The 19321-nt window shown below is 30.8% G+C and overlaps 1 protein-coding gene across 5 annotated transcripts in view; it reads right to left on the bottom strand.

Annotated features, from left to right (window-relative positions):
- LOC105324671 (uncharacterized) overlaps positions 1-19321 on the bottom strand; it is a 68692-nt gene that overhangs the window by 13006 nt on the left and 36365 nt on the right. For 2 of the 5 annotated variants that reach the window (XM_066087753.1, XM_066087752.1), the window contains exons 14-32: positions 19108-19152; positions 14136-14180; positions 13086-13127; positions 12217-12261; positions 11344-11388; positions 10797-10841; positions 10652-10696; positions 10186-10230; positions 9190-9566; positions 4474-6944; positions 4156-4314; positions 3859-4022; positions 3417-3602; positions 2422-2553; positions 2170-2294; positions 1895-2068; positions 1411-1503; positions 770-922; positions 562-679 (exon numbers count right to left, since the gene is read on the bottom strand). In XM_066087753.1, the coding sequence (XP_065943825.1) occupies positions 562-679; positions 770-922; positions 1411-1503; positions 1895-2068; positions 2170-2294; positions 2422-2553; positions 3417-3602; positions 3859-4022; positions 4156-4314; positions 4474-6944; positions 9190-9566; positions 10186-10230; positions 10652-10696; positions 10797-10841; positions 11344-11388; positions 12217-12261; positions 13086-13127; positions 14136-14180; positions 19108-19152 (4509 nt within the window). The remainder of the gene's footprint in view (positions 1-561; positions 680-769; positions 923-1410; positions 1504-1894; positions 2069-2169; positions 2295-2421; positions 2554-3416; positions 3603-3858; positions 4023-4155; positions 4315-4473; positions 6945-9189; positions 9567-10185; positions 10231-10651; positions 10697-10796; positions 10842-11343; positions 11389-12216; positions 12262-13085; positions 13128-14135; positions 14181-19107; positions 19153-19321) is intronic. The other 3 variants (XM_066087755.1, XM_066087756.1, XM_066087754.1) reach the window with 3 other exon arrangements.

Raw genomic sequence — 19321 nt, 5'->3', positions numbered from 1 at the left:
TTCACTATATAGCACAATTGGCCCACTAGGACCTGAAGCCCTGACCTAGGTCCATGAAGTTCACAACTTTGAGTGCTTTATTGACATCATAACTATGTTGTTAGTTTTTTTCCATTTGTTTGGGGGTAGAGAAGGAGATATTACAAAATTAATCTTTTTTGCATAGTTTGTCCTGACCTGAGGATGGTAAGGTCATAAATTTTAAATTTCCTTTTATCATAAACATGCTTTTAACAAAATATGGTAACATTTGGCCTTTTAGTCTTCAAAAAGAAGTTAGAAGAAGTAACGACGCATGACGCACGACGAAGGACGGAGACCGATAGCAATAGTCTGAGCGTCTCAGGGGACCTAAAAGAATAGCATTGATATAGGATAAGAACTTTTATAAATAATAGAAAGCGAATCATTTCAACTACTATGTATTTGCAACGTTACGACAAAAAATTATGTTAATTGTTCCAACAATTTTAACACATGCATACAATGCAATCTCTTCAAACAATTCAAAATTCGAAATTTATTCGTTTTCTTTTTTTAAATCAACGTATGCATACTAACGTTTCATAATTTCTTCAATAGGCTCGATGTTGTCGTTTGGTAATGGCTCCATGGTTTTACCCATTCGAATTGTAAAACATTTGGTCACATTTTCCAATATTTCAATTAATTTATTTTCCTACAATTTTCAAAAATCAAAATAATGCACAACACTTCTAATGCGGATACTAATGCTGCTTTTTACTTCTTGGAAGAGTAGAATACTTACCAACATATCTAGAGATATATAACATGGCTCTCTCACCATAGCATATATTGTACTAAAAATGAGTTGTATATCAGTCAAACTAAATCTTCTGTAGTCTTTCTTTGTACAGCTTTTTGCTTCCTTAGATAGGACATCAATCATTTTATAAATTATCTGCAAGAAACAGCATACACACACACACACACACATATATATATATATATATATATATATATATATATATATATATATATATATATATATATATATATATATATATATATACGCAGTCAACAATTTTATAGAAAATGACGGTTTTGACACTGTACTGCTGGATTTTTAGGAAAATATACATGTGGATTATATGTTACGTTAAATACATTATACCCCCGAATTTATATTTTCATGATTCCGATATTATCCACACACACAAAAATTAACCGTTTTCATAATTTTGGTATTATCCAAAAAAAAATTGAACTGTTTTCATAATTTTGGCATTATCAAAAAAGATTTTTTAAATGAGACGTTTAACAATGAAATCAAGTTTTCTGTAACTATCTTAATTGCATTGATTACTTGTAGTCACGAAATAATCATCCACTCATAGAATTTACTCTAAAGGATAGACTTCAAATATTGCTTTGTACTTATACTCTTACTTCTTTATATTTCTTTTCTATTGGAGAGTCCTCGTAAAATTTAACATCAGTTTCTCCTCTGAGGATATCTTCCTCCGTTGTAACAGTAACATTCTGTTTATTTGGTAAAAATTAGTTAAAAGAAGATCATGTAAACATTATGTACCTACTTGTATACCTTATAAAAAAGCTATTAACTTTTTTAAAAGAACAATAATTTGGTTTTATTCAGGAATGTGATATCAATGTATAAAATATATACAAAATCATTAAGGTTGCTAGTCTTAGCCTGCTTAGCATTTACAATATTTTTTTTCTAAATTTAACCTATGAGGGACCACCCTGGTTTTAAACATTTAAATTAACTCAATGAGCTCTGGGTTCGTTAGTCTCGTCAAGTCAGTTGAGAAGAATAACTAATTTTAGAAATATTTCTGAGAGACATATTAATGCAATAAAATAATCATGATTCAAGTATATACACGTAAAAAGACATGAAATGTACCCTTTTGTGTCTTGCAAACATAGATGCTACAGATCCTACGTATCGGAAAGTTCTCATCGTATCACCTCCTGCTCGAATGTAGCTGACGGTTTTATTAAAATCCCGTAGAAGATTTTCAAGCTTCTTTTCATCATCTTCTCCAAGAGGAAAATATTGCTTAGGGGTTGTGACATTCTATAAAAAAAGGGTGAAAGTTTTATTCCATTAATATACATTTTATGTATCAGAAGTATTTAGTAGTTGCCAAACTTGAACTACAGTAGTTTCAAATTTACTTGAAAAGTCGTATTGAATGTCCGATAATCGCCGTTTTCATTAAATATTCTGATGCGCAATGTGACGTTGCTTTCAAATCTGTCGTCTCCTGTATGAATTGGTATCTCTCTAATGGAGCCTTCATCTGTGATAATAACAAAATATTAAATATTGAATAGTGCACATCAATAATGAAATTTTGACCTTGGAAACATGAATTGATGTCTTTTCTTTCAAGAGACAATTTACATCATAGTATATAAAATCCTTACATCCCCGGTATAGATAGTTTACGATGTCTTCGGTTTCGTTATAAGCATTCAATCTTCTTGTGGTCGTTTCAAAAAGATAGCTCACAACCATACTTGAAGATCCTTTGCATATAGCACTAACTGCAGTCTTTTCTGTAACATATTAATGGCATATATCAGAAGACTGAAATCATGTTAGCTGTTTTTTAAGAGGACTTAGTAACGATTTGAATTCGAATTATTAATATTTGATTTTCCAATTGTATAAGTTACTGTGCTTTAATATGGTACTTTAATAGGTTTGATAGACTGTGCATTGCTAAAAACAAAACATTTGATTTACCTGTCTGTCTTTTTACACGTCTTCTATTATATGCAAAACAACTTGACAATTAGAAGTGTTTTTCTCATATTAATTTGTTCTGAGTTATTTTTACCGGAAATATGAATAAACGTTTGTAAAACATGGCATGGGTCTTGTTTACACTAAAAAAAATATATGCGAGTTCTATGTCTCGTTTTAAGTACTCTATTTTGAGGTAAATCCACAATTCAAATGTGCAAGGTTCAGACATTTTCCTAACAAGAGGTCGTAAAATGGACACCAATGACCTCCTTGTTTATTTTGTAAAATTTTGTAATCTGTTTCATGTATGTTTCTGTTCTGCAGTGTTCTGCACTTGTGAACGCAATTTGCATACAAAACAGCACATAAACCCTCATGTTCATTGCTTTTTATCTTTACTTTAAACAACAATTTTAGTTGGGTTTTTTTAACATAAGCAAGTCAGTTCAAGACCTGTCTACATTTTTGGTTCATATGCCTACAAGATGGCTGGATATTTCCTTGTCTATATCTGATGAATTGTTAAAAAATAAGACTCTATTTTTGCTGTACTGGGTAAAGATAACTTTGCCTGCAATGGGGGTATAAATAATAGTTTTGCTTTAATATTTAATAAACCAATTATTAATAAAATAGAACATAGAATATAAAATAGAATAGAATATCTTACCGGGTATAAAAGTAGCGTCGCACACAATATTTATAATGTCTTTTCCACCCAAGCTGGTTTTGAAATTCATTGTTAAATTATATGGTTCGATACTACTGTTAGTAATATCAACAGTCAATACAATCTTGTAGTTTGTGTCTGGCATCAAAGTATTCCCATTAAGAGAAATGTCTTTTCCGTATATACCTATGAAAATAATATTCAATTATGTATACCATTTCGTACAAATTCATTAAAGTACATATTTTCCCTGAAATTAAATTAAAACTTGGGATATTTTGTAAGAGTTTTGAATCAGGAATGAATATTGAAAATGTACAATTTGTCATTAGATGTGAAAATTTTAGGTATATCTAAAGGATCCAATTGGTAATATTTCCTTTTCACTTTTTTTTCTCTTTTATTTGATAAAAATTACACTTTTCCATCACAAATATCGTACCAGTTAGAGTTTTGTAGTTAATATCAGTGATATTTCCTCCGATCACTGACCATTTGTAGTCTACGTTTGATGTATTATCTATAGCTAGACAATTGGTACATTCACTTGAAATTGCCAGTTTCATTTGTGGCGATATGGCGTTCATGATACAATTCAATACACATCTGAAATTATAATTTTTCATTAAAAAGAAAGTATCTGAATGAGTCTACCTCAGCTTATGTTAAGTTTATGTACAAGAAATACACAAAGATGATAACAATTAATCTGGTTTTTTCAACTTAATGTTCATCGTACTTCAAATGTGTGACAGTATAGTTGACAGTCCTGTTCAAGACGCTGACTTTCTGGGTAAATGTGACAGTTCCATTTACTCTTAGAGAAACGTTAAAGTCACCACTGGTGTTGAACTTGTATGAAAATGTTGGCCTAAAGTTAGTTTCAGGTACACTGCCCCTATATATCAATATATTCAAAAGACAAAATCAATCTAAAACCATAGGTTGTAGAATCTATATTTGTATGGAAATCAAATTTTGTCTAAAATATTAACGCTCTGCTAATTGAAAAGATAAGTACATTTCCATTTTTGAATCACAGAACATGTTACTTTACCTGTCTATATCCCATTTTAAACGGACTTCTTTATTATTCCTTAAAATCAGCGCCTTGAAGTTTATAATGTCATTTACAAACGCTATTCTTGAATCACCGCCATATATGTAAGCAACAAGAACAGACGGGATTATTTCGATAAACATTGGTTCAAATATGTAGGTTTTCCATTGCGGAATTGAAACATTCAATGTAACATTGTAATTGTTTGCTGTCAGTGTTTTTGCTTCATTAAATAAACACACTCCTTTTCTCAATGGTATTGACTTGCATCTTTTCCAAACAAAATTGATATCATCTTTATAACAGAAAACACTCATTCTGTTTGCTATGTACACTTCACTGGTATCAGTTATCTTCATTCTGACTTCCGGCATGGAAAACTTGCGATCAAATATTCCTTCGTCTCCAAAGCAAGAATTAATAACGTCTACTTTTCCCGTAAAACTCACTGATGATATAAAATTAATGCATGTCACTTTTATTGTTTGGTTTCCAAGATCGCCATACGTATGGTTTACTACTATATGGCTGCCACGTGTGATGTTATGACTAACGTTGTATTCGAATCGTTTTACTTCATCTCCAGATGTAAGGCTACAATTTACCCACGGCAATGTTTCGTCGAAATCTGAACTAATTGTAAAGTTGATGTCTCCGGGAGGAAGATTTACTGTATCATTATTTTTTTCTGCAGTTGTATGCAGTTCGAGCTTGTTTTCGAGGTTAAATTCGGCAATCAACGGACCATCTAAGTATATTTCTTCTATAAAATCATTTCCATATCCAGCAAACTTAGGCATATAAAAGCCATATTTATCATATCTTAATTCAAAAAATTTTTCATTGAGAAGTGAGTTTTTGCTTAAATTGAATGATTGCGCTGGTTTATCTTCAATTATTTGAACTTCATAATCAGATTGCAAAGTAAATCCTACATCATTTCTTTTTTTGTTAGGTTCAAATTCATTTAGTACCATTAAGTTTACGTTGAATGTTTCCTCCTTGAAATTGATCATAGTTTTACTGCACTTCAATTTCATTTTTCCTAAAGTAATGCTTCTCTTTAGAGTATGAATGTCGCCTTTCAACTTAAACTCTACATGTATATCGAAAGTATTCCTTTCTTTAAATGAAAGTGTCCGAGTAAATTCTGTTTTGTTATTAAATTTCGTCTCACCATAATTGACAATTTTCCATGTTTCATTTATATCAAATGGTAATCTTGAACAGTTAAACAGAACAATCTTAAATGTTACATTTGTAGGCACTGGGGTTGGATTATATGGAAAAGCTGCATTTCTTGACATGTTCATTGGTGAGGGATTCTGGTAGACGAGTGAAATGTCACTTGTGTTGATTTTTGTGACATTCACATGTGGCTCCAAATGAAAAGAACTTACATCATTTTTACAAGACACATTAAGTTTGTATTGACCATGGTTTGAAAATTGAAGTCTAAAAGAATAAACTTTCGTATTTTTGAAAACGTTATTTTTCGTTTCCAATTCGATTCTGTCCCCGTAATGAACCGTACAAGATACATTAGTTGGAAGTCGTTGTCCTTCATGTCTGATGTCGAAATCGACAAGTCCATCGGGAAGAGGAACATTATATGTGTCAGGGGTGATGCTTAAACGTTCTATTGGATATTGTATAGAAACTGTCACAGAATGTTTTCTCTCATATTTTCCATTCCAAGCAAAGATGGTGATTATGTACAATCCAGATTCAGTGTAGATTTGTTCATGCTTAGACCATATAAAGGATTTATTTAGGGTTCCTGAAATCTTGTTTTCTTCGCTTCCATCTCCAAGCGATAGGTTATAATGAAAATTTGACGGCGGGGGGTTTTCCAAATCAATAGTTATTTTTTCTCCAACGCTTGCATACATCTTGGAAGGCTTAATTTGCAGATCAGCCAATTTATCCCAAATGTCAATAGGCATCGATATGTTTGTAGCATCAATCTCTGATCTTAATTCTATCAAAACTTCATATTTACCTTGTTTTTCAAATTTATGTGTGAAATTAAACTTGCTTACATTTGAATCGTGAATGCTAAGAGCATTCATAAGAAACAAGGGGAAATAAACGTTCACATTTACCAATCCTACAGGATAATTTGTTGTAGTGTTATTAATTCCAAACAATGCATCTTCCGTTGTGCTATACACATTTTTTCTTGAATATAGTTCAAATCCGTTTATTGGGTATAATGATAAAATACTGCATGAATTTGAGGAGCTTGAAACCCCATTTTTAACAGTGACAAATATTTCAATTTTGCCTGCTTTCGAAATGTTAAATAGCTGTGTGCTCTGTGAAGTTATGTTATTTGTTTGTATGGTTTTGTTGATATGGATATCATCTATGACCCAATTCCAAGTGAGGCCTACACTGTGTCCTTGAACAACATTTGCTGTAAAGTTTGCAAAACTCCCGATCCTTATATGTTGTGGACCATTGATCTATTAGAAATGAATGAAATGAATGAAAATCGATTCTTATGTTTTAAAGTAAATGAATTTTCTCAGGGGTATAATCTTTCATTTCTAAAAAGGGGGAAGAAGGGGTAACATGTAAATAATTTTTTTGTAATTGGATTAATATCAATCGTATCAAATCTACTAGATCTTGTGGTTTGATGCTGCAATCACTTTACTAGCAAAATTTTCTACAATCAACACGATTGATTTTCAATCGTAATCATAAGTAATCATCGTAGCAGATCGCATTGCATCGTTATTAAGCGGAACGTGTTGCATTTTCCCTCCCTTTTTGTGTTGATCCGGGTATAAACACAAAGCTCGGCCGCGTTCAGATCCGATGTTTTAATATTGTCAGTCGGGCTAATTATATATATATATGTGTGTGTGTGTGTGTGTGTGTGTGTGTGTGTGTGTGTGTGTGTGTGTGTGTGTGTGTGTGTGTGTGTGTGTGTGTGTGCGTGCGTGCGTGCGTCAAGGTTCAATCGTAACTTAAATCGTGATATCTTCTTTCTCAATCGTGAACAGAATCATGATCAATATCATTCCATATCGCAACAGGTTGTCTGTAAACTGTTGACTTTTCCAAAAAAGCCACTTCTTGACTACATGATATACTGCTATACATGTATTATTAAGATTTTTAAAAAAATTGTTCGTTTATACACGTAAATCTGTGGTAAAAAGCAGACTATTATTGTTATCAGATCACAATTCACACTTTATGTCTATTGGTCAATTCAAGAATCCACATTGGTACAGATCTGGCAACAAAAACTTTCAAACCTAATTGAAGCCATTGTCGCTCAAGGTAAAACAGTCTTTTAAAAAGTATGACCTCATATTTTATACAATTCAGATAACTTTGATTTTATTCATACTTAAGAAACGAAGAATTTTTATCAAACCCAATCATTGTAAGAAAAATTAATTATTCAAATAAAATTATAAATTAGGGAAACGAGATTAAGTGTACCGTTATAATAATTTGGTCCTTTACAAATATATAAATATGTGACACATTGATAATTAGTAGTAGTAGTAGTAGTAGTAGTATAGAATTTAATTGGCCCTATTCTATTTGGAAGTTGATAAAATTACAATTATATGTAATAATTTCAAATTTGGTCATTTTCACATTATTTTAATTTTAAATACACCAAAGTTCATTTTAAAATTACCATTATCCCATCCTTTGTAATAAGAATTATTTTTGTCGACAACGTTTCTGACACTATATATATAGTCGTGCAAGCGAACTAAATTGCATGGCAATATGGTTGTTCCATGTACGTTTCAAATCTCTGACTAAATGCGTATATAATGGTTTTAAAGCGGCGATACATACACACTTTATACAGGTAAATTATCAATATTAACACAGAGTATGCAGTATGTCTGCACAGCCTTGGGGTGCAATCAGACCGACCACATCCAAAAATAAACTTTTAATGCTTTAAAAAACCTAACATTACAAGCAATTGCAAAAACCGTCAAGAACGATTTTTTTTTTTCTATTTTGATATCAATAAGTTTTATTCCATTCTTTTTACGTAACATTCTTCAAACCTAACAAATCTAACGTAATGGTTTTGCTTCATATCAAGTTTTGTTATACATATATTTCAGAAATCATAGCATTAATTTTCTTCTATATAAAAGGTCCTTTTTTACTTTTTATCTTTATGATAAGCTTTGAAGGTGAAGAAGTCCCTTCTCTTGTTTATTTAAAAACTTGTGCAATAATTTGATTAATCTTATATATAATATACCGGTATATGATTTGACCGGGCGATTTTTGAGAAATGTTGACATGTAATCAGTTTATAGACAATAGACAGACGCTTGAAAATTGAGATCAGAAAAGATCTCGAATGACTAGACATTTAAGTTCAAGAGAGCGTATTAACGAAAAATTGTTTTTTAAAATCTTAAATGTAATACATGTATAGCAGTATATCATGTAGTCAAGTGATTTTTAAGAAGATGTTGGAAAAGTCAACAGTTTACAGACAAATGGTAAAACAGACACACGCTTGAAAAAACTGAGATCAGAAAGGTTCACCATAACTTGAACTACATGTATATGCTTAAGAAATCTAATTACAAAACAAAATTTTTATCTTAGAACTGATTTAAATAATCTTTAGCATTCTTAAAAATAAAAAAAAAACAAATATAAATTGAATTGAAAATACTATAATAAAATATAAAAAGAAATACTTACATAAACCTGGCCAATTTCCTCGTCATAAGATATAAACAAAGGTATCGATTCATTGAATGAGCTTGAGTTTTGCAAGCCCGCTACTAAGAAAACTTTGTAGAATCCAAAGACTGCAAAATAGTCTCCTTTGATAGGAAACTGTACAGTTATCACACCATCTTTTGACATGTCTTTTTCTTCAACGATGTATTGTTTTTGAAACAATGTCGCCGATGCATTGTTGGGGTTAGTGTTTCTAAGCAAAATGTCAAAGGATGTCGATTCGTTTCCAATTTTTCCAAGTATTTCTAGTGTCAGATTGACTGAGACGTCAGACATGTTAACCAGTTCGATATGCTTATTTTCTTCCTTCGTTATAAAAAACGAATTAATATAGCCTGAAAACATGCAACATACATTATTTATGAAATACTTATCTGATTAATAAAACCCAGATACGTACATATATTCATTTGAAGCAAAAAAATAAATCGTTCCTATAGCATTAGGGTCTGTTTGAATCAAACTAAATAAAGAAACGTTCTTTGCTGATTTCATCGATGTGCTACACACAGAAAATTTAAATTAATACATTATATTGCCTAGCCAGAAAATGGAAATGCTTATAACGGATATAATAACGGAGAGAAAATATTATTAGAAATGGCAAAAATTAAGATTTTCTCAAAATATAGAATGAACTTTAACAGTAAAATATGTTTACACTTAAAAGTATATACAGTGTAAATTGTTAACCAAATTAAAAATTTTACTTGGGCTTCAATAATTAATCAATTCTCGATGGAAATGATTACAAAGTCTTTTACTCTCAATTTAGAAAATAAAATATAAAAAAATTAAACATCTCTCCACTAACAAAATCGCTCTATCGTTTTAGAGAGAACGTTTATTGTCACTTCTTAATCCAAAGCACAAATGATAGATCCAACTGCATGATATCATTGACAATAATATTTTCTAAACTGTTACGGACAACATTTGTTAAATTAAATGTACCTGTTGAGACGTCGGCATCTGTTGGGCTTGCAGTGGAAGTTTCACCTGTAATTTGTAAACAAAAAAAAATACACCATTTTATTTTTCATGAATTAAAGGATATTCATTTCATTATCAAATTTCATAAAGGAAAAACTTTGAGGATTGTATACATTAAACTTTATACGTAAAATTCTTATTATTTTTAGAGGTCAAGGTTAATCTCTAATTACGTTAGATGAATACGGATTCAGTCATAAAATGTAAGAATAGAGAGTTTTATCTTTCAATTTGTAATAAAAATATCTGTTATAAAGAGTTTCAAGATATTTCAATTAGAATATGGGGTCCCAAATTAAATTATATCACGCTGTTAAATTGTGTTGAATAATACTGAATTTATATTCAAAAGCCTTAACCATCTTTGCGTCTGAGGCTGTAACGGACATGAATTTGTTATGGACCGCACTTGTTAAATTAAATGTACCTGTTGTGACGTCACTATCGGTTGGGCTTTCTGTAGATGTTTCACCTTTTAAAAAAAAAAGGATGTTTTGGGTAATACATGTATTATACCAATAACAGTTATAATTTTTGATTTGTTATGAACGACACTTGTAAATTAAATGTACCTGTTGTGACGTTTCCATCTGTTGGGTTTTCTGTGAAAGTTTCATCTTTATTTAAAAAAAATTAAATACGCATTCATCATAAATTTTGGTTTAAAGTTATGCTTATCATTTTTTTTAAGATAAAAAAGTGAAATACATACATTAATACTTTTTTACATAAAATTATTTGTTTTCGTTAATCACGATATTTTTAAAAGCCAAGTCAAGGTTGACATTTGATAGTGTTACATGAATACACATTTAAAACAAGTATGAATATCAAATTTTTTATATTTCAATTTCTAATAAAAATCTTTGCTTAAAGAAATTCAAGATATTTCACTTGTTTCGCATATTTGGTGTCTCAATTCAAATAATATCACGCCTTTAATGTGTGTTGAAATTTTTACTTCATTCATTCATAAGTCGTAGTCCTAATGGGTTCTTAGGTAGCGGACAAGCACGTTTATTGTGAGTTCAAAATTAGAGACACGAATACAGAACGAATTGCCTAATACCATAATAGTTTTTGATTTGTATAGGATGACACTTGTTTAATTAACTATACCTGTTGTGACATCGCCATCTGTTGGGCCTTCTGTGTAAGTTTCACCTTCAGTGTAAAAACAATTAAGGATGAATTATATCAACATTTTTCATGACTTGAGAGATATCGGTATTGATGTGTTTATCAAATTTCTTCAAGACAAATGCGAGATGTAAATATTTGTCTTCTTCATTTAAAATTATGTGAACTCGATAGTAAGCCATTTTTTTAGAGATCAAACATATATATCTTATAGGGTTACATGAATACCGATTCAGCATCAACAAGTAAAAAAAAGTAAGAAAATCAAGTGTTTTAATTTTCGATCTGTTATGTCATTTCTGTTATAAAAGATTTTCAGTATCCCTTACATTGGATTTTAAGTCACACATTTTAAAAATAATATCACACCATTAAATTATGTTAAAGAATACAATATTCCTAGTCCTGGTTGCTCAGTACCTAACAAAACGATTTGATTGTAGATTCACAATCAGAGACATGAATAAGAGAACCAAGTGCCTAAAACCATTAACAGCATATCATTTTGGTTTGTTAGGGAAACCCTAATTGTATTAAGGTGTTATAGAACTTATGTCAATATTAGTGGATTAAAGTACATTATATCTGAAATACTTTCACTGGTTTAGAATTTTTAAATTCCACAATATTTATCAAAAAGATACGTTTTAAAAAATGTGGAAAGGTAAAAATTTTAAAATCCTTAGCAAGATTCGAAATAGTGACATACAGATGAGAGAAACCTCATACCCACTGCGCCACGCCTTGAGGTGACAGCATTTGGAAAGATGGTATTTATGAAATAACGCTTGCTTTTATTTCGATACATAGTACGTCAGAATATGGAGGTGTCCCATTACACCTTAAATGTACCTGTTCTGAAGTCGCCATCTGTTAGGCCTTCTGTGGAAATTTCATCTTTAATTTTAAAAAAAGGATTAATCAAATTTTCGTTTTTCCATAAAATTTTTGGAAATACATATAATAATACATGACTTTATTTGAGCAAGGGTAAGACAACTTTTCCAACCGGTGCCCAAATAAAGCTTATATTTCAAGACAGTTATTAGTTATTTCGTTTATCCTCAAATATCACATTTTGCACCTCGCACGACCTTTATTCAACAAACGCTACATAGCATACATGCAGTTGAAACCATGACGCCATGGCGTAGACGAATCAAGAAAGATGACGTCACAATGCATTTTAACGTCGGTTACATACACGAGGCTATATTTGGGTATTGACCAGGTATAGCTCTGGTTTATTGAATTACCTTTATTCGGTCAATACAAGAGGTAGTTGCAGGATAAATGTGGTTATAATTTTTTTTTCAAGACAAAAAAGTGAAATACATGACTGTATATATATATATCGTTTTACGAAAATATTGATTTTTTATTTGTTAACAATATTATTTTCAGAGGTCAAGTTAAAGTTGGTATCTATAAGCGTTACATGAATACGGTTTCGCCTACAACATTGTAAGAAAAAAATTAAAGAATATTCCAAAATATTTCAATTCTCCCAAATTGTTTTATTAATATTACACCCTTAAAATGTGTTGAAGAATTTAACTATATTTATTCAAAAGTCTTAGTCCTAATGGCTTCTTAAGTAGAAGACAGAACGATTATTTTAAGTTCAATATCAGAGACGAGCAAAAGAACCAACTGCCTAATACCATTAACAATAATAGTTTTTAATTTGTAAGAGACGACACTTGTTAAATTAAATGTACCTGTTGTGACGTCGCCATCTGTCGGACCTTCAGAAGTTTCACCTTAAAAAAGAAAAACAAAAAAATAACTAATGTCTGCATTCTTTATAAATTTTGTGTAATACATGTGTTTTAAAAAATTTCTTCAAGAAAAAAGTGTAATGTATATATTAGTCTTTTTACGTTAAAATATTTAATTCGTAAACCATATTATTTTCATAGATAAAAATTACATATCTAATGATTACATGAATACCAAATTAGTAACAACAAGTAAGGAAATCAAGATTATAGCATTCGAGTTATAATAAAAATATGTATTATAAAATGTTTTCAAGATTTTTTTAAATAAAATTTTTAGTCACAAATTAGATATCAATCCATTAAATTATGTTTAAGAATACTAAATATATGGATTCAAAATTCTTAGTCCTTGTTGTTTCTTACGTAACGGACACGAATATTTATTGTCGGTTCAAAATCAAAGACATGAAGATGAGAATCAAGTGTCTAATTCCATTAAGGTATCCGATCCATAATAGCCCGAGATTCAATGAATCTGGGTGCATACTAGATGTGTATGGGGTTAATACTCAATATATTTTGACATAATTGTCATGTTTAAGTATCAATATGTAATAGTGGAATCTGTCCTTATTAATGACCTTTTCCTTTTGAAGAGTTGTCCAACTTTGCTTTAATTCTATAAAAATTAATTTTTTAAAAATCTATGCGGTATAAAATTTAGTTTTAATAGTTTTTGTGTTCCTAAGAACAAAAAAGACCTTTCCACCAACGCATTTATTAATATTCCTATTATTTATTTATTTTTTATTTTAAAAAATGCGCTTGTCCCTATAGACCATAATGCAATCTTCATTTATTAATTACTGCTTAGTTAATAATGTTTTTAAAAGTTTCTCTCGGTAAATCTTTTTCTACTCCAAAATGCTTTAAATTAATATCAAAATATAAAATACATGATGGATTTTCAAGAAAAATTAGGTCCTGCCTTAAGAGATTTTTTTTTTCTTTGGTTTCTCAGGGTAAACACTAATCTATCAAATTTACCTGTTGTGACTTCGTCATCTGTTGGGTTTGAGGTGGAAGTTTCACCTTGAATTTAAATGAATAAAGGATTAATAATATCTTCACTTTTCATAAAGTAGGGGTAATACCTGCGTTTATCAAAATTCTTCCAGACAAAAAAGAGAAATGCAAACATTAATCTTTTAACGAAAATTTGTTTTAATTATCAAACCATATTATTTTCAGACGTCATGTTAAGGTTGGTCGCGGGTTTGCTTTCATCATCAAATTTTGTACTCAATTTAGACAACTTGAGAGGCTGTTTTGTGCACATTTGTTTATGACATCATAACAAGGACATCTCAAAGTTTCCCGCTTCACATTTTCTAACGTCAAATGCTCTTAGTAATAATATAGTAATTCGATTTAGGTCTATAGTGTAAATACTATAGAAGTAATTCATACCAAGTCTTAGTTTTCAACTAAGAATCGTAAGTTAGAAAACCAGATTGGAAGCAATCCATCATATTTATGTAGATTATTATCAAGATTTGGAGCTTTACTTTTTAACTCTATGTGAAACTGTATATAAAAGCTAAGTAATGACAGTCATGTAGTCTAGAATGTTTGAGAAGAGAGAGAGAGAGAGAGAGAGAGAGAGAGAGAGAGAGAGAGAGAGAGAGAGAGAGAGAGAGAGAGAGGTCTGTAAACTAGTTTGTGTCAGTAATAAAGTTTACAAGCATTAACAGTAAGTTTACCGTAACTATTTTGACCAAAAAAAAGGGAGGAGCAAAGCCGGGGAATTAAATTTTCTAAATAAGTTGTGAAGATTTTGATAACCTAAATAAAAGTCCCTATCTTGAGAATATCATCTGTTTTTTAGATTTAAGACTATATAATTTGCATATATGACATTCGACAAAAGAAAGTGGAAATGGGGAACTCACTAAAAAATTTGTACCACCCTTTTCTCTAAATTTTAGATATAAAAATATTATGCTCTGCATTCTCCAATTTAGAATAAGAGGGCAAAAGTGGGCTTTTAATTGATACCTTTAATACTAAACTAATGTTTATAATTAAAACCAAGGAATGTTTTTATAATACAAAAGCAAAATAGAGAAATATTGTTTTTTACAGGCCATTGCTAACCGGGGGTACACGGGAGGCCTTATAACTTCGAATTCATAGTAAAGATATGGTTTTTTTTAATCATTGTTTTATTTTCATACTCTCCAAAATTGCTTTTTCAGAAATAAAACCACTAGTTTTAGCTTTAGAAGTCTTAATTTGATTTTTAAGTGATTGTTATATCACTAAATAAGCGGAATGGGTTAAAAATAAATGACGTCGTACTCACGACGTCAAATACGGAAAATACGGCAATTTTCGGTAAAATTATCAGAAATAACGATAAAATAGCAAAAAATCTAGCGAGAACAGATATAATTTTTTTTTACATTAATTTATTTTAAATCACTTTTTCTTTACGCACAGAAACAGTTGATAAATTTGTCTAAATTGTTTAAAAGTTACTTGCCATTGTTAAAAATAACTCAATTTCAAAAAATGCTCATTTTCCTATGTAATCATTAGAAAGGCGTCAAAACAGCACCATCAACAATACCAAGTTCAAGGCGGTATTGCATAAAAATGGCGTAGACAAATTTGATGAATATTTTATATAATGAACTGTAAGTACTACAGAACGATTTGACAAATTTTCAGGGTATGTTTTCTCGTGAGATTTTTATGGTGTAAACACGCAACCCACCTTAAAAGTGTAAATGTAAGGTAATTTTCATTTTAAGCATAAATAAATGCAAGTTTTTAAATTTCATTTTATCTATAGTTTGGGGAGGAATACATGGATCCAGGAAATTTTCCAGGGGGAAGGGGGAGGACAGTTTATATATGAGTTTGTTTGGGAATGGTGGTTCCAGGTCATATATTTGACAATTTTTTTAATGTAATTTAAAATAAGACTAAGCCATTCTACTGTCATGAACATGAATAGTATAGAACATAACACAAACTAATACATATATATATATATATATATATATATATATATATATATATATATATATATATATATATATATATATATATATATATATATATATATATATATATATATACTTGTACATAGGAAGTATTACAAAACATAGATGACAGATCTATATCTGAGTGCTTGAATTGAATCATATATCATGTACATATAGGATCTCTCATGATTTGCGATGGTATATGATTTTTATCCAACGAGTTGTGTGTTTTCTATCCCCGAGCCTTGGCGAGGGGATAGAAAACACACAACGAGTTGGATAAAAATCATATACCATCGCAAATCATGAGAGATTCTTTTTATCACATGTTTTAGCAAGTGTTTTGTTAATCCCAACTTTTTTGTAAAACTTAAGATTGTGAGCCGTACAACAAATTATTTACAACACGTCAACAACGTTACGCATGGAAAAAAAAGTTCATTGAAGTTTAACAAACAGACATTCATTTTCTAACATTTTTTTATGAATTCATGACAAATAACTGAAACAACATTAAATGTTTCAAATTTAAATGTCAACACCCCTCAACTGAATTAATTATTTACTTTTTCATTCTACGTCAATCAACCGTCTAAACCTACGTAATGATTAACTATGACGTCACGTGGCGTAAGAACACACAGTGGAATATCAAAAATTTATCCCATGAGTGATATCCACCGTATATTGGGATAAACATGTGATAAATATATTTATATTGTTTCTTTGTTCAAGGCATTTCAGATGGTATGCAGGTCATGATCCCAAGTGCTCTTCCTGAAATTATCAAATATTATAAAAACCGTAGAGATTCCCATCTTAATCCATAGATATTATTCCTTCTTTGGTCATGGTGCATTAGATCATTATGGTATGTAAGTCATGACCCTAAGGGGTCATATTGACCCCTTAGAATCAGAAATTGTCAATTATCTTTAAATTATTGATGTTTGATGATCCTATCTCTATTTAATTTTTATTATTAAGTCTCCCAAATGAAATTTTGAGACTCATTGTTTTTATACGGTTCTTATTACATGTATTATTATTCTAAGACACCTTCTTTTTCTTCTTTCCCGCTCTGAACTTGTTTCTCAGAGATGGCTGAACAGAATTGTACAAAACTCTAGGATACAATAGGCCTGCATATCTAGTTATGCACTCTAGTTTGATTTTTCTCATTTGGTGTTAGACAACCACTTTTCTGGGAGGGGGGGTCAAAAGGGTGTGGGGTCTAACATTGAACCATATGGGAAGAATCGTAGACTCTATTGTAAATGGTAACTTGAAAACGGACAAAGATAATCATATAGGGTTTTCATAATCATAGACTGTTACTGGCAATATATAGGGTTTATTAGATCTGACCCCTTGGGTCATCCCCAACCCCAGGAATTGGAAATTACTATATATCTCAGAAACTGTTATAATCATGACTCCTAAACCATATATATTCTTGTTCCTTATATCAAGGGGCATCACACGGTATGTAGGTCATGGGCCTTGGGGGTGGTCGTGACCCCCCTCAAACAGGAAGTGCACGAATATCTCGAAAACGGTTGAGATCCCCACCCCTTAACCATATATATTCTTGATCCTTATAGGGCATCAAACGATATGAAGGTAATGGGCCTTGGGTTAAATTTTTCAAAACCGTAATGCACATCTCTAGAACAGTCCCTAACATATCTTGGGATATGATGTGTCTATCCATTAAATCATAAGAGGAGTTCTAGGATCTGTGGGGTTTTTTTAATGATAAACGTCAATTTTCTGCTACTATTTGACTCCCTGGATGAAATTTAAATTTTTAAGACCTTATTGTACATCTACAGGACAGCCCCAATTAAATCCCTAGAGATGACGTAGCTACTCCAAAAGTTGTAAGAGGAGTTCTTAGAACCATACTTTTTTGCAAAAAGAAAGTCATTTTTTGTTGCCCACTGATCCCCTTAATAAAAAAAAATTCTGGAACCTGATCACACTTTAATATGACACCCCCAATCATATTCTAGACGATCATTTGGCTACTGCCAAAAAAATGAAGTTTTTGAAACCAGTTCTTTTGTATAAAAAAAAATCATTTTCAGCCATTAAATGACCCCCAGGACTAAATTAAAAATTCCGAAACCTTATTAGGCATCTATAGGATACCCTAAAACATATTCCAAGAGATGATTTGTTTACTGTTGATAATGTAGGAGGAGTTCGAGGAAGAAGGTTTCTATTGAAAAACGTCATTTTTTACCAATTATTTGACCCCTAGGACTACCAGAGAATTTTTAAAACCTTTTTACAAAACAACATGACACCCCTAATCAAACTCCAAGAGTTCAGTTTGCTGGTTTATAAGATGTAAGAGCAGTTTGAGAAAGTAAAACGTGACAGATGGATGGACGGACGGACAGACGGACGGAACAGGGTAACAACAATATACCCGAACTTTCTTTAGAAAGTGCGGGTATAATAATATCCCATCATTAAATTGTGTTAAAGAATTCAAAATTCCTAGTCCTGGTTGCTCAGTACGTAACGAAACGATTTGGTTGTAGATTCACAATCAGATACATGAATAAGAGAACCAAGTGCCTCATCCATTAACAGCATATCATTTTCGTTTGTTAGGGAAACACTAATTGTATTAAGATTAAGGTGGTAAAGAACATATGTCAATATTAGTGGATTAAAGTACATTATATCTGAAATACTTTCACTGGTTTAGAATTTTTAAATTTCATAATATTTATCCAAAAGATACGTTTTAAAAAACTTTGGAAAGGTAAAAATTTTAAATCCTTAGCAAGATTCGAAATAGTGACATACAGATGAGTGAAACCTCAAACCCACTGCACCACGCTTTGAGATGACAGCATTTGGAAAGATACTATTTATGAAATAACGCTTGCTTTTATTTCGATACATAGTACGTCAGAATATGGAGGTGTCCCATTACACCTTAAATGTACCTGTTGTGACGTCGCCATCTGTTGGGTCTTCTGTGAAAATTTCATCTTTAATTTAAAAAAAAAGGATTAATCATATTTTCGTTTTTTCATAAATTTTTTGGTAATACAAATAATAATACATGACTTTATTTGAGCAAGGGTAAGAAAACGTTTTCGACCCGTGCCCATATAAAGCTTATATTTCAAGACAATTATTATTTATTTCGTATATCCT

Source organism: Magallana gigas, chromosome 6 (genome assembly GCF_963853765.1).
Source record: "Magallana gigas chromosome 6, xbMagGiga1.1, whole genome shotgun sequence".
NCBI classification, from domain to species: domain Eukaryota; kingdom Metazoa; phylum Mollusca; class Bivalvia; order Ostreida; family Ostreidae; genus Magallana; species Magallana gigas.
The sequence above is the reverse complement of the archived record's forward strand: the minus strand, read 5'-3'. Positions and strand labels throughout refer to the sequence as shown.